Here is a 16,286-nt window from a genome sequence, read left to right as displayed (position 1 = left end):
TGATTGTAATCAATAAAGTGTTAATTATCCAAAGAAAATTTAAATTTCAGAATAGATACATGGTCAACCTCATACAAGGGTGGATGGGTATCATTACTTGGCAACAACCCAAGCATAATACAAAACAGTAGATGATGATATTTCCTTTTTTGTCCATTTTTATTGGTATATTTATATATTTAACCCTTAATATTTACACATTCTTTTATTTGATCTTGATCCTAAAAAATAATAAATTAATCCCCTAATATTTATATATTTTGTCAATCTAATTAAGATTATGGAAAATTATATGAAAACAAAAATGTATATAGATATTTACAAATTTTAAAAAATAATATGTAAAAATATTAAACTTCAAAAAGTTTTGAAGATATTCACTTCTCTTTATTTTAATACAATAATAATCATTTAATCCAAACTCCATTATAAAATCAATTTCATAATTGGCGGTTAAATCTATTTCTATTACATAGTATTTATAAAATGTTCTTATTCGTATTCAAGCTTCAACCTAAAATTTTAACACTATTATCTAATTCAAACTCCAACTTAAAAAATTTTGAATTTAAACTTGTCTTATGTGTGTATATATATTGATATTTTATTTTTTAAACATATACATTTTATATTTTTATATATTTTTTATAGTCAAAATCAAATTAATAAAATATATAAATATTAAGAATTAAATTCATTTTTTTTCAAAATAAAATCAAATGAACGAATATATAAATATTGATGACTAAATCTGTGATAATATTATCAAAAGTAGATGACTAAACTTGTCATGTTGTAGGTAGGTATACAAACAATGCAATGCACACGTTAGATGGATGTGCATAGGTGCATAAGGAGGATGGAGGCCGTAGAAATGAGAATGTTTCGATAGACATGTGGTAAGATTCTGTGGGAAATGACTTCAAACTCTGCAAATAGGATGTCCTTGGGGGTGATGCTTGTATCCGAAAAATTGAGGGAGGGAAGACTACGGTGGTTTGGGCATGTCCTTAGGAGACAACAGTCAGATGCGGTCAGGAGGGTAGAGTCGATTATAGTCGACGGTGCCAGAAGGAGAGGACGACCAAGGAGGAAGTGGGTAGACTGCTTGAGATCTGATTTGGAGGATTTAGCCCTTACCGAGGACATGACCTCTGATAGGAAAGTATGAAGACTTAAAACCAGGGTAGCAGAGTAGTGTGGGTCACAGTCATAGGGTGTAGCATCTCTGTCTTCTTTTTAATGCCTTTATAGTAATTTCCTTGACTTCTACTTTTAATATGTTTCTGTCATGGGAATTTTTGAAGGATTAAAACTAGGATAGCGGAGTAGTGTTGCATTAGTTTAGGTTTTAACCCATTTGACATTTTTCTTTTATCGTAGCTTGCAACAACTGACTTCTGTATATCCTTATCATGTTTCGTCTTTTAAATTTATTTCGGGACTCACGTTTTTTTTTCTATATTCAGAGATTTGTATGCAGGGATTTATTTGCAGGGATAACTTCCCATTACAGACGTGCATATGAAGACTGTCCAACTATGTATTTATTTATTTATACATGCATTGTATTTTATCTTTTTTTTAAATTTTTCTGACTGTCGGAGGTCTTCCACGGAAGTTGCTCTCAACTTGGCGTTGGGGACAGCCTACTACCTTACCTCCCCCTAATCCCATTATATGGTTTTGTTGTTGTTGTTATTGTTGTTGTTGATTCTTTCAAGTATTAAACCCTAAGGCCTAAGTTAAAGGTGCAAACAGTGATACAAAATGTCAAGCTTTCCCTTTCTTTCTTCCCAATTTAAGTAAGCGATTTGTATAAGGGAAATATAAAAGGGTGATTAGACAATTTCGGATATCCGAAAATTCAAATCATTAATATTGAGATCTGTATTCTATCTGAATTCTTGGATATCCGAATATCAAATCCGAATATATCACTTATTTTGGCTTTTGTAATGACCATTTCATGAGATCTGACTTTTGTTTTTCTATCCTTTGGCTAATTTTCGAATTTGACTTTTATTCCTCATTTCTGCTTGCAAACGTTATTTCATTTATTTCCAGTTTGAATGGCAATCTAATAGTTTCACGGTCTCTCTATCTCTTTCTTTCACAAGAACACAAACGACGACGACAACAATATACTCTCTGTTTCTTCCTCTCTTTACTTACACCCTTTGCTTTATTTTCACTTCGAAGCCGTCATTACTTGGAGCCTTCTATGGTTTCATCAAAAATAAAGTTCGATGGATTTCAGCATCTATAACATCAATTGCCATCGAACTACAAGCCTCTAAGCTCAGTATCGGGTAATACAAATTCAATAGAGGCACCCGAGGATTATTATCAGAGTCAAAAAGGTTACGAAAGTATTCAACAACCAAATGTTTTAAAGAGGAATGGTCACTGACTCATTCACTATTAGTATCATTCATCATTGCAATTTTATTTTTCCGTCTGCGAGAGATAGCAGAATGGTGAAAGAAGGGAGAGTTACGATCCCCTTGCTGAAACCGTTGAGTTCTAGACTTCTGGGTCTAAAAAATCTCCTGTTTGAGCAAGTTATTATATTCCATGATTAGCTTTTCTTCTAACAAATCAATCTGCTGTGAGCGTTGAGAAGCAGGGATATTTTGTAAACCAAAAATTCTCGCACGCAGACGTTTATTGATATTACCAAAATAATCACGACTCCATTGGGAAAGGGACATCGCCAAAGCCTTTGTATTCTCAACAAACCCATCATTCAAAGAGCTCCAAGTATTGCAGACCAAGTCACGAAATCCATCTTTCTCGAACCACATAGCTTGGAATCGGAAGGGGCATACCACATTTTACGGAGGATGAAGGACAATGATCCCAATGAAGTCGAGGGAGGTGAAAAATGAGCGCTTCAGAAAGAGAATAAGCCAACTGAGATTGACCAAAACTCTATCAAGGCGCGCTTGAATTTTAGCAGGTCTTTTCCTCATATTCCACCAAGTGAAGAGTGGGCCTTGGAAACCTATATCCATCAGATTATAATGGAGGATTATCTCTTGAAACAGATGATATCTCTACATATAAGATAGCCTCGCCTTATATTTTTCGAAGGAAATAGCACATCATTGAAGTCACTGGTGATTACCCAAGGAAGAGTATTAGAACTTGTGAAATCTTCAAGATTAGACCAAAATCTTTTACGGATATCCAAAATTGGGCTAGCATAAATAATAGATAGCAAAAAAGAATCAGCGTTCTCATAATCAACAACACGGTGAACAACTTTTGAGGATGACTGAACAATATCAAGCGAGACAGAATGGTCGTCCCAAGCAATCCATATACCCCTGAAAAGCCGACAGAACCTTAGGGAAGAGAAGTTTCTTAGCGACACGTTGAGCAGAGAAACCACAGATTCTCGGTTCCCCCAAAGCAGAAATACTAGGTCTTGTATCACAAATAATATCCTTCACGTTAATATACAAATATACAAGAAGTCCTTGCTACCAGCACCTCTATAATTCCAAATGTGAATATTTATTGACAAGAAGTTTGGGTGGACTCAAGTGGAATCTGCTTACTTGACGAAGCATTAGCAATATTATATAAATCTAATTCACCCGATGAAATCTCCTCCATTTGGGACTGTTTAGGAAAACCATTGTCCATATCCGAAGCGTACAAGATTCTGTGCGGAGGTTTCAAAGTTTTGTGGCCCATGGAGTTCGTGGCCTCGCTAGGGGAAGCTTTTCCCGTCACTTCGTCACAGCCAACAACCGGGTCCCTAGTCCCTATGCTCGTAAATCCTATGCCATGCAAGGCAGCACTGTTCACATTATTTATTTTTCATGCAGGGTTACGCCATTAAGTTGGGTTTTTCCAACATTCAACTTATTTTGGCATTTGTCAACTTTTGGAGGGGCCTTCCATTTTCCTAAGAAATCATTAGATTTCTTATTGCTCACATGACTATTTTGGGGAGCCCTCTCCTAGGGTGGCAATTGGGTGGGAAAAAAAATAAAAAAACTGTAGAGATTCGAATCGGTAGGAATGTGAAATAATCGAAATCTTCATCCACGGGGATGGAGATGGGAGAAGTTTTATCTCCGAAGCTCAAATGGGTATGGGGACGGGGATTGCTATATCTGAGCCGTGGAGATAACCGAATCGTACCCGTGTGAATAACCGTGGGGATCCCCGAAAAATATCCGTATGGATCCTATATACCTTTAATATATACAAAATTAATATATATTTATAATAAAAATATCCTCAATATATTACAAAATTTTAAATATATATTTATAATAATTTACCTATATATTTTATAAAAATATAAAATTTTAATATATATTTTAATAAAAATATATACATAATAATATATATATATTTTATTAGTATAGCTGAAGCCTGAAAAAAAACATGGAATAGGAACCAAAATTAAACCCAATTTTTCCATTCAAGCCCAATTAAACTGAATCCAATCCAAACCGAACCTAATGGTCCCAAAACCCGTAAAAAGGATTTCCCCTTCTCGACTTTCCTCCCCCATCTCTAATAGTAAAACAGGGTACCCCCAGCCGAGCAAAGCTTAGTGTCTCATACTTTTAGTGCGAATTTTGTTGGCAGCTGCTTCCTCAATGGCTTCTTTTTTCAACAAATTCCAAAACGTAAGTACCCTTTATCTCTCCATCATGTTTCATTCTTCTTCAATTTAGGAAATAAAGTAACAGAAACATCGGATTTATGTCAGTTCATTTGTGAAACTAGGTAATAATGAATCATATTTGGAGTTTAGCTGATTCCATTTTATGAATTGAAAAAATGTTTTAGTTTCCTATTGATATTACAGGCAGTGAGAACTTTTGCACGAAGCCCCAGTTTTTCTAGAGACCCAAGGAGACTCCAATTTGAAGCTGACATCAATCGCCTTTTCATGTATACAAGGTTGGTTTATCTTCAATACCCGTACCCTTTTCTCTCATTCATTATCATTGTTTTTTGGTTCTGTATTTTGATTGCCTGAAATTGTTGCTTGTGCAATGTTCAGTTACAATAGTTTGGGAAATAATGCGGATGAGGCTGATGCAGATCAGATCATTGACATGGCTACTAAAGCCTCTTTTGATGACCAACAGAAGCAAGTGCAAGAAAATATTCATTACCAAATTAAAAGGTTTTGCACTTCCATGGATGAAATTCTTAATGATGTCAATGAGCCGCCCCAAGAATCGCAATCAAAAGTTACTCCTTCCCGAAGTGGTCTTAGTTTGGCTGTTGGAAAGAATTCCCCGACTCCTAACCATCCCGGTGAGTATACTTCTAGTTTTTGTTGTTCGTTGTATCATCAAGGATTGCGTTTTATATATCATCTATCGGATGTTTGGCATCTCTAAATTTGTATTCCCAAAGCTTTTTCGCAAGGAAATTGAACATTTCACGTCGGAATAGTAGTTTGCTTTGCTCTAAATTGCAACTATAACGTGATGTTTTGGCTTTGAAACTTAAAATGATAATTATTTTTAGACCTTCACTGAGTCGCTATGCCATTTTTTACCTAGACGAGCTTCACTGAGGTATGATATAGGAGGGGGGGGGCGACGCTCATCGATGAACCAATATTTCCCCTCTGTTATAATGAATAAATTTTTATTTTTTTTTTGCTTGTCTTGTTCAACAAAATTGTGATAGGTGCAAAATAAATATGTTGAATTTCAATCTTCTTATAACTATTATGACGAGATAATTGCTAGTGTGTATGTTGATACGAAATAAAAAAATGTTTTAACTGAAGTTTTTTACCGCTTCGTGTATCTGTACAAAAAATGAATAGCAACAAGTATTTCTAATACAGACCTTTTGATCTGTTGTTTGAGTTAGATCATATGCATGCTTTGGCTCTAGTTTCTATTTGGTACCAGTAATAGCTGAGATAAATGGCATAGGGAATTTTAATCTTTTGATCTGTTATGTAACTTTGATCTATATGCCTTTTCCCTCTAGTTCCCGCTTCGTACTAATAATAGTAGATATTAAAGGAAGGCCCTGTCACGGATAATATCCTTTGCAGTTCTAACTATTGAAGGTTTTTCAGTGCAGCTGTTCCAAAGACACGGCCATTAAAACATGCTGAACTCTCGCAGAAGTTGAAGGACTCCATTGGCTACACTCTTGATGTCAAACCGTCTCAGATCCCCCACAGTGAAGCCGGACAAGGTTTATTTCTGAATGGTGAAGCTAATGTCGGTTCTGTAATTGCCATATACCCCGGTGTTATATATTCTCCAGCTTATTATCGATACATTCCTGGATACCCGAGAGTTGATGCACAAAACACATATCTGATAACAAGATATGATGGAACTGTCATCAATGCCCAACCTTGGGGTTATGGAGATGAAACACGAGAATTATGGGATGGCTCAAAGACACTAGATACAAGTCCCAACACGAATGTGATGGATAAAGGCTCGGACCGGTTTTGGAAAATGCTTAGTAAGCCTTTGGAGAGCTCACGAGTGTGGAGTGGTGGTGAAGCATTGGAACGTAGAAACCCTTTAGCTTTTGCCCATTTCGCCAATCACCCTGCTAAAGAAATGGTGCCGAATGTGATGGTCTGCCCTTACGACTTCCCGCTGACCGAAAAAGACATGAGGACTTACATTCCGAACATATCATTCGCAAATGCCGAAGAAGCAAGCATGAGGAGATTTGGTAACTTCTGGTTCAAATGGGGTTCACACAATAGCGAGTCGAATGGTCCTGTTTTGAGGACTCTTGTTTTGGTGGCTACTACATCACTTTGTGATGAAGAAGTGCTGTTGAACTACAGGTTAAGTAACTCGAAGCGAAGACCGTCGTGGTATACTCCTGTCGATGAAGAGGAGGATCGACGGAGATGGAGTTAAATTCAGGGTGATGAGGTATTGAAAAATGTCGGACAATGCAAGGGAAAAATGAAAATCCAGTCAGTGTAGAGGCTTTGATAATTTTTCATGTAGTCCCATTTATTATCTCGATGTAGGCCATGGATTTTTTTTTTTACATGAGATTTGAATGTTTGGACGAAAGAGTACTTAAAATGCGTTGTAATAATTCACTTAGATGTGGGCATGTGTTGTTATTGTGACAACTGACAAGTGTGAGCAAAACTCGGTTGAAATTGAGTTAATCTATCAAATTCACTACTATATTTTATAGTATACACATCGCTGGTTAATGAGTTTAATTAAGTTGGTTTGGTTGTGGTTTTATTCGGTTATGTAGGGTTATTAAATTTTTTAGGTCACTTAATTAGACGGGCATGAATTTATATTAGGGTTTAAGAAAATTTTTACTTATATTAATTTTAAGATAAAAACTGGATACATATAGATGCAAATGAATTTGTATCAAGGGTGTGGACATAAAAAATTATATTGAAACTTTAGGGGTGTCAGATTATAAAATCTCAGGGGACATGAATTAAATAATTCATGTAAAATACAAATAAAATATCTAAAATATAAAAAAAAAATTAAAATTTCTAAGAGGTGTGACCGCATCCTTAGCATCCTGTCGATCCATCCCTAGATACACACTTAGTCTCATTTATATCGAATAAAATAAAAACTTAATTAAAAAGTATAGAGAAATATTCATAACAATTATCTTTAATTATATAAATTAATTATATTATTATTTCCAAATAAGTTCTTTTTATCCTAAATTCAAATTTAATTTTATAACATCTTTCATAAAATTCGACTCAACTAGTGTTATTTAAAAAAAACATAATATCAAATCAAGTCAAAATCTATTATATTTGAATAAAATATGCATCTTCTAATCATAATACTTTGAACATATGAATTAGGAGATTACAATAAACACTAGTTTTTGGAATATTAAGGACATATTAATTGAGTTTGCGTAGAATCTTTCAAAACAAAGCCTGACATTTTTTCCCTCTAGTTTTAAAGTTTCGCAGTGATTAATCTGTCGCACAATTGATTTTGATGAGTGAGTCTCTCAGTAAAGATTTTTTTACATATATAAGAACTCAAACTTGAGACCTTACTTAATCGATAACCCAGTTAGTAATAGGGACATATTTTAGTACCATATTACTTTGAGTTTCAAACCAAAACTGGACATGGCATCCATTTAGACATTTTCCAAAACCCTCCAATATTTCCGTCTTAAGCAACAAATATTCGGTTACGGCTTATACACTTCACCCCCTCAAAACAGGAAACAAAAAATCAAAGTAAGATTATTCCTTAAAAATCTTTGACTGATCGTTACTTATGACTCGTTTATGCGTTTGCAGTATCTCTATATATATTAACACCAAGCGCAATCACAATAATGTGTGGGAAAACCAGCAACAATGACTTCCATTAACTCACCTCTTTCTTTCACTTTGCTTTTGCTTTTGTTTAGTGTAAGCAAGGCTGTAGCTAGAGTAAGTGTGAGCACTGATGGATTTTGGCATGACGGCGATGGGCTGAGGGTGAGAGGCGGTGATGTTTCGGGTCGATAAGAAGCCGACCGGTCGTCGGGCTTCCGGGTCAGCCTCCGGTGGGTTTCAACCAGTATGCTTGGTATATTATGGTGAATGAGAAACATGGAAGGGCACTGTTCGGTTGGTTTTTCGAAGTTACCACCAAACCCCATAGTCATCCTCTCCTACTCTGGCTCAATGAAGGTCATACTATTAGTAAACTCTTTAACTCCCATGAAATTTCACTTTCTTTTGTCTTTTATTAATGGTTAAATTCTGATTTTGGTCACTCTACAATACTCAAACTCACGATTTAGTACCTGTAGTTCGACATAATTTGATGATTAGTGAGAAAAATAAATTATCATAAGGGATGGCTTGATTTTTTTTTTTTTTTATATTTCTGATTTGTCACCTCTCGTTTTCAAGTCTCTACGGACTCGGCCATGCCTACCCCATAACTTCACTTACACCATTACCATATGATATATGTGAAATCTCTCTCATTTTTGGTTATCTTTTGCTATTTTTCTATAAAGAAAATCTCATGCGTATGCATATCATATTATTTTTATTACATAGTTACTATTTATGGTAATGCATTTACATTAAACACAATAGTTTTTTTTTATATAACATTAAATACAATAGTTAATAATTCGAAAAATATGCATGGTTGTACTCCTTTCATCTTTCCACAATCAGTTCATTTTTACCGAGGTTTAAGTTAACTAAAATTGCAGGTCCTGGCTGTTCATCAATTGGTCATGGAGAAGCAGAAGAACTGGGGCCTTTCTTCCCTAAGAAAGATCAACAAACGCTGAAGCTCAACCCCCATAGCTGGAACAAAGGTATGCATGTATGTTTTATTTCATTCATTGACCAAGTAATTTAAGTGTTGTTTCATGTTATTGTTGGGTTTTGGTACTAATTTATGTTTTTTCCTCTCAACCAGCTGCCAACTTATTGTTTGTTGAATCTCCAGTTGGTGTTGGGTTCTCTTATACCAACACCAGCAGAGATATCGATGAACTTGGCGATGAAATTTTAGGTAAAAAAACACCTTTTAATGCAAAGAATATTTCTAAACATAAATTTCGTTTTCTGATTATTCCCCGCTTTCTTGAATGATTTAGCCAAGGATTCCTATGCGTTTCTCGTCAACTGGTTCAAAAGATTCCCTCGGTTCAAGTCCTATGATTTCTACATTTCTGGAGAAAGCCATGATGGTACGAATGAAAATGTTTCTCTTTTCTTTTTCCAGTTTTGATTCTTTGATTCTTCAGTTCGGTTCCCATTGTGTGCGAGTTTCAGGGCACTATGTTCCTCAGCTAGCCAGCTCATTTTCGACATCAATGAGCACGTTCCCAAGTCAGCTTACATTAATCTCAAGGGATTTATGGTAAGGGTCTAATTGCAGTAACATTCTTTTCTGTCATTAGCTCGGATGAGTGTTGAATAAGGGTACGTATCAATGTAGATTAGGAATGCGTTGTTGGACGATGAAACGGATTAAAATGGTATGGTAGAGTATGCATGGGATCATGCAGTGATCTCCTGTCGAGTCTACAGAAATATCAAAACCAAATGCGACTTCCGCAAGTAAACGGCATCTGTAGGTTGCAACAGAGCCCTCAATGCTTACTTTGATGTCTACAAAATCATCGACATGTACTCCCAATTATGTTACCAACTCCAGCAGTGGTAGTAGCAGACAACGCCGTGTGATTCAAGGCATCGCTCCTAGGATACTGCCCAAATTCGTAAGTTCAAAAGATTCGAATTGAATTCCGATTAATAATTGCTTCTGATATGTCTCCCGATTCATACCGAATGAGGTTCCCACAGGATGCATGGCACAGGAGATCAGCAGGATACAACCCGTGTGCACCATACTACACAGAGAGCTATTTCAACAGACCTGATGTTCAAAAAGCACTCCATGCCAAAGTTACCAATATGTCCTATCCATGGACTCATTGCAGGTATTATAAAATTAACTTCAATTGACAACCGTAGGACAACTACATAAAATTTTAGTGTTATTTTTTTGTGTGTACAGGTGAACTTTTTACCAACAATATTGTAAAAAAAAATTACTTTTATTCATCATTTTCTTCTTTCCATATTTACAGTGGAGATACTGATGGTTGAATTCCAGTTACTGCAACTAGATTAACCCACAAAAAGCTTGGATTAAAGATAAATGAAGACTGGACACCATGGTACACCGACAACAAACAGGTTAGTTGTCATCTTCTAAAAGTAACCACGTAAATGAATCGGATTAAATTCTTGTTTTCGATTTGCTTTCTTTTAAACGTCACAGGTCGGTGGGCAGACGATCGAGTACGATGGGCTAACGTTCGTTACCATTAGAGGAGCTGGTCTTGAAGTTCCAAGTTTTAAACCAAGGCAGGCACTTCAGCTAGTTAAACACTTCCTGGCCAACAATAAACTGTCATCGAAACCATTTTTGTCGATTGTTTTTGAGGCAAATGGATTAGAAGGAACTTTTTTAATCAGCATTTTTGTAGTTAACAAACAATATTAGCTGCAGTCAGTCAAGATTTACTTGGCAACTGGCATGAAACTTGTACAGCATTGTTTCATCCATAGCATAATTTGAATTCACATCGTAGAATGAATAATACTATGATCAAATGCATGATAAAAGTGACTGTAACTGCATAACATATGTTTGATTCCTTTTCATTAAACCTGTGAACAAAATGCTGATACAAAAAGTAAAGACATACCAAAAGAGCAAAGTTCGTACCTATTATCTGACCTTTGCGTTGTCATTTGAAAAATGCTTCGAATTGTTGGTTCAATGGTATCAAGCCTGATAGATTTTTGAAGGGTACACAAAAAGCCGCGAGAAATGAAAGATCAGTTAATTCAGAGGTATTGTAACGAAGAGACTGTTGTGTGAAAGATGTAGGCTTTGTAGAACTGTCAAGTTTGCCAATGACGAAGGTGTTTGACCTGTGAGAAGGCTGGTCGACATGTTTAGGAAAAGAATCATCTCCAATCGGGTCATTTGGATTGGAATTTGACCTGTTAGTTTATTCGAAGAGACATCTGTTCCCCTAAGATATGGAGGCAACCGATAATAAGTCAGAAGAGCACCTTTGTTGAAGATCTCAATATTATCCAAGTAGTCAATCTCAAGGTTGAAACCTTGAGAATTATCCGTCCAAGTACAACAAGTAACGTTGTCAACGAAGTCAAGAATCTCACCAGAAAGACACTTCCTTGTAACATCTAAAACATGCAAATCTCTCATTTGGCAAACTTGTCGTGGTATTTGCCCTTCAAAGCGGTTCCCGCCAAGGAGTAGATACTTTAACTTGGGGAGGACCGGCAAGTACCATGAAAGCTCACCTGAAAACTCGTTATTCTGAATGTCAAACAAATTCCGACTCCATGCTCTTCGACAGGACACATGGGAATGTTCCTGAAAACTGGTTTTTGTGGAGATAAAGCCATCTTAGTTCAGGTAAATTTGAGTTTTTGAGAAACAAATCTCCAGTAAAATAGTTCCCGGATAACCTCAGATATAGCAGAGAACTCATATTACTTATCATGCTATGGGGAATTTCTCCTTGGAACTGATTGTCTGATAAGTCCAGCATCTGAAGTTGGTCCCCAAAGAATGGAGGGAGGCTTCCATTGAAGGTATTATTGGAAAGATCTAAATGGCACGGATGTGGAAGATTCAAGTCGATATCTCCGGGTAACGTCCCATGCAAGAAATTGTCAGAAATATCAAGAACAGTAAGCTTTGAGCCAACGTTTTGAAATTTCCAGGGGAAAAGACCAGTCAAGTTATTGCCTCCTAGCCATAATTCTGAAGTGATATTGTGGAGCAGCCAAGGAGAGATTTTCTTGAGGTTACAACCATGTAAAAACAGAGCATTTAAGCTGAAAGATGGTGAGCAAATGGCTGACTCTCTGTTCGAACTTCCAAATGGTTGAAGGAATTGAAGGAAATATCGAATTCACTCAGCTTCGACATGTTTGCAAATATGCAGAGGGAAACCTTATTTTTGAACTCATTACATGATAGAAAAAGTGACTTGATATTCGTTAAGTTGCTAATTAGCAAAGCAGGAAAAGGGCCATGGGGTTGATTGTTAGAGAGATTCAAATGCTGGAGCTGAAACTGTGTTCTTTAAGTGCAACAATATTGATAACAAATCATAAAAAATATTATATGACATAAAATGTAAATTAAAAACTCCGGTAACACAAATGTAGCCCTCTTTAATCAACCTAAAAGCAATGGATGAGGACCTACTTAAACTTGTGTACTAAAGAAAATCACAATTAAATAAAAACTAATTGAAAATACCTCTTACATTTATTGATTTCAAAGAAGTGTCTAAAATAATAGAAGTAATAAAATAAATCATTAAATGCAATCGTAAAATAATGCCAAAATAATAATGCACAGTGTCACGTATCATATAACTAATAATAACTCCGAACGTAAATAAATATCCGACTAAAGAAAACCCCGAATAAAGTTCAAGCTGAAAATAACAATTTCTCTGAAAAATAAATTATGTAACCCTCCAAGTAACGGATTGCCTAAATCTGATCATCTGAAAGAGAACTAAAGGGGTTTAAGCTATTAAGCTTAGTGTATCTTTAAAGTGCAATCAAACATACAAGTTTCATATCACAAAACATAATCACAGCTCGAACCAAAATATATATGGGGTGACATAGTATCTACTGAGTTTGAGATCTAGTACTGGAGTCTCGAATAAAAAATAACTCATATATAAATCTCATATAAATCATTACCAAAATCCATACTCAAAATATATTTTAGAAAATATTTTCTAGACCAAAAATATTTTTGATGCATACAAAATTTATTTTTAAAAATGGTATAAATTTTACAGGTAACAAAGTTTGAGAGTTAAATTTGTGCTCTAATACCATTAAATGTAACCCTTAGATTTTGTCTAGACACTATGATCAAATCTCAGAGATCATAATAATTTGAATTAACAGAGATAATAAAAAATTTTGAGTTTATTGATGGATGTCACATCCTAAAATTGTTTCAGAGTATAGCATGAAAACTAAATGTTTTTCAAAAGTAACACAAACCGAGATTAAAGTCCAAAATCGATAAAGTATAATACCCATAAACCCAATATAGATATATAGAGAGAATGAAAAAAATAAAAGTATAGTCTAAAAATGTCAATACAATATCAAAGAAAACATGCTACTAGTTGATCTTCTAAGTGCCAATCAAAACCCTAAAGGTCGGAGGGATATAAAAAGATAGAAACTAAAAAGATATGAAAACTAAAATGTCTCCTCTAAGTGCAACAAGTATTGATAACAAATCATGAATAATATTGACATGACATAAAATACAAATAAAAACTTAGGTTGTAATAAATCAATTATCCATTATCGAAATATTATAACAGAAAATTCACACAACCTCACCTTCGTTGCTAATAAATATAAGTATGTTACCCTTCGAAGAAGTACCTAAAACAGAATACAAAAGTCAGGATAGGGATATAGCGCTTCGTAAAAGATCCCAAACAAAAACAAGATAAGGATGTTGCCATCCGTAAAGGATCCCAAACATAAACAAAATGGGGGATATTGCATTCCTTAGATGATCCCAAGCAAATGACATAAATACATCAATATATAAATTAAAAATAATACAACTATAATAAGAAATTGAACATGTCATTGATAAACATAACGAGAATACGAACATCCTACAAATAAAATCATATAATATAATAGCATAATTAATAGTCAATACACATTTAGGCGATCCAATAACAATGTGTCAACTAAAAATAACATGGAAAAAAATCATTTAATAAAGGTAAAGGGACATACTTATATCAGCTAAATAACACCAGTTAAGAGTTACGCTTCTCACGGTTGATAAAACTAGGTCTTGCGAAATAAGAACCTAATAACAACATAGTACAATGTGAGTACTAAAACAATATATCTAATAGAAATAAACTATTAATTCACTAAACAACACTTACGCATATCTCATGTTGCACATGCAGAATCAAATTGAGTTGAGTGAGAGTGGTCGGGATCTATCGAAGAGCAATACGAAGACATGTGTTCACCTTTAGAATCAAATTTATTGATACAATTGTAACTTAAAGCATTAAATGACGCAAAATGAGACTTTCGAGTTAGAATTTGACAAAATAGACTATGAAAACGAGCTCAGGACGTCGAAAAACATAAAGACAATGGTCAACAATCAAAATCTACGGTCAATGGTCAGTGGTCAAACTAGTTCAGCCAGTGGTTCGGTTAATCGGTTTAGTCAGCCAGTTCAGTCAGTCGATTCAGTTAATTGATTCTGCCAGCTAGTTCAACCAGCCATTTCAGTCAATCAATTCAACAATTTTGAACTGCTAGAACTGTCACACGTGCGGCGACAACACATGTGGTACTTGAAGACCCCTTTGATGGTCGGGATTGAATGAAATTTTCCAGAATTATGTTTTAAGGCATGAGGAGTCATTTACAAATATTATTTTCTAGAAAAGAATGATAGAAATGGGTTTTTTTGTAAAAACCGAATGTTTCCTCTTCCCGTTTTGCTAACGGCGAAACTAAGGGTATTGGATGAACGACAGAGACGAGACAAAGACAATAACAATGTTGGTGTACTTCATGGTCAAAGGAAACGACGACAAATTGATACCATACAAGAATGACATAAGAGTAGTTGAGAGAAAAGGTTGGGAAGGTTTGCACAATCAGAAAAAAAATGGAAGGATTTAGTTTTAACCTAAACTTATGGGTTAATTATGTCATTAGTCCCTACATTCTTGAGTGCTCATTAAAAAGCGCATAAATTCTACAAGTACTCCAATTTAATCCTAACTTTTGGATGTGACAATATGTCTGTTATGTTTCTTCCATTTTTCCATTATTTGTATCTCCCTTAACTATCATTCACATATTGAAGTCTTTGGAATTTATTATCCCTTATATAATTATCTAAAATTATGGTTGTCAATTCTATCATCAATTAAATTTATTATATAATGATTATACTTACATTACTGACCCACAAGTAACTTAAATTCTCACTCTTTCAATCAATTTAATATTTATCTTCTTTCTTAACTTATTTAAAACACCGATTGTGACTTTTTGAATATATTTAAAAGGTTGAATCGTTCACGTCCATTATAATCTATATTTTATCAACAATATATAACATAAAATTATGTATTTAATACACTGTCTCGTAATCTAATTTAGTAGTCGAACCATGTTTATATCACCATATAAAATATAGTAAAAAAGATCATGCAGTCTTACTTGGTAAAGGACTCCCTACGGTTGTGAAATTTGTTTCTTGCTGCTGGTAATTAAGCATCTTCCCCTACTCTAAGCTTCCTCTCCTTATGTAGAGCTTCCCTTCTTTCGCTAACTCGTTGTTCACCTTTGAAAATTGAACGAGACATTGTGACTTCACTGTGCGACTACTTTTATAAAGCTAGAGGAAAAGAAAAAAAAATCATTTCTTAATAGAAGATGTGTCATGGCTGGAGGTGTTCTTGATACGACGATGCAAATATAAAAAATTCATTTTTCACTGAAATTCTTTGATTGTGGGTTGTGGTGTTTCTACCCAAAAATCACTTAAATATTATAATATTACCTATCATACATCGTTTCTCCAAATTTCATCGATCTAGCACCCTTTCTGATAAAATGTGTTACGTGAAACGTGCCTTTGTTTAGGTGTAAAAAAGATTAACATGATGTAATTTAATAA

The 16,286-nt window shown here is 34.8% G+C and overlaps 2 protein-coding genes and 1 pseudogene across 2 annotated transcripts; 2 read left to right on the top strand and 1 right to left on the bottom strand.

Moving 5' to 3' along the window:
- The first annotated feature begins 4,594 nt into the window (after positions 1-4,594).
- On the top strand, positions 4,595-7,120 carry LOC120163654. The gene is made up of 4 exons (XM_039173534.1): positions 4,595-4,655; positions 4,838-4,932; positions 5,036-5,295; positions 6,085-7,120. The coding sequence occupies exons 1-4, from the start codon at positions 4,626-4,628 to the stop codon at positions 6,891-6,893; spliced, it is 1,194 nt and encodes a 397-aa protein (XP_039029465.1). The 5' UTR covers positions 4,595-4,625; the 3' UTR covers positions 6,894-7,120.
- A 1,236-nt stretch (positions 7,121-8,356) lies between these two features.
- Positions 8,357-11,024, top strand: LOC120163673 (annotated as a pseudogene).
- Positions 11,025-11,366: 342 nt separating this feature from the next.
- Positions 11,367-12,491, bottom strand: LOC120163672 (receptor-like protein 43). Its single transcript, XM_039173547.1, has 3 exons — positions 12,425-12,491; positions 12,026-12,323; positions 11,367-11,937 (listed from the first exon to the last, which is right to left on the bottom strand). The coding sequence occupies exons 1-3, from the start codon at positions 12,489-12,491 to the stop codon at positions 11,367-11,369; spliced, it is 936 nt and encodes a 311-aa protein (XP_039029478.1).
- Positions 12,492-16,286: the final 3,795 nt, after the last annotated feature.

The sequence above is a fragment of the Hibiscus syriacus genome, unplaced genomic scaffold (genome assembly GCF_006381635.1).
Source record: "Hibiscus syriacus cultivar Baekdansim isolate YM2019G1 unplaced genomic scaffold, ASM638163v2 tig00111493_pilon, whole genome shotgun sequence".
NCBI classification, from domain to species: Eukaryota; Viridiplantae; Streptophyta; class Magnoliopsida; order Malvales; family Malvaceae; genus Hibiscus; species Hibiscus syriacus.
Note: the sequence above shows the minus strand (reverse complement) of the source record. Positions and strands in the feature narration are given on the sequence as shown.

What these genes read in the sequence shown, in the direction of transcription:
- LOC120163654 (XM_039173534.1), top strand. Translation starts at nt 4,626, where the DNA reads ATGGCTTCTTTTTTCAACAAATTCCAAAAC. An exon ending in TTTTCAACAAATTCCAAAAC is followed by an intron (nt 4,656 to 4,837) that starts GTAAGTACCCTT and finishes TTGATATTACAG; the next exon opens with GCAGTGAGAACTTTTGCACG. An exon ending in CGCCTTTTCATGTATACAAG is followed by an intron (nt 4,933 to 5,035) that starts GTTGGTTTATCT and finishes TGCAATGTTCAG; the next exon opens with TTACAATAGTTTGGGAAATA.
- LOC120163672 (XM_039173547.1), bottom strand. Translation starts at nt 12,491, where the DNA reads ATGTCGAAGCTGAGTGAATTCGATATTTCCTTCAATTCCTTCAACCAT. An exon ending in TTTGGAAGTTCGAACAGAGA is followed by an intron (nt 12,324 to 12,424) that starts GTCAGCCATTTG and finishes ATATCACTTCAG; the next exon opens with AATTATGGCTAGGAGGCAAT. An exon ending in AGTTCTCTGCTATATCTGAG is followed by an intron (nt 11,938 to 12,025) that starts GTTATCCGGGAA and finishes CACAAAAACCAG; the next exon opens with TTTTCAGGAACATTCCCATG.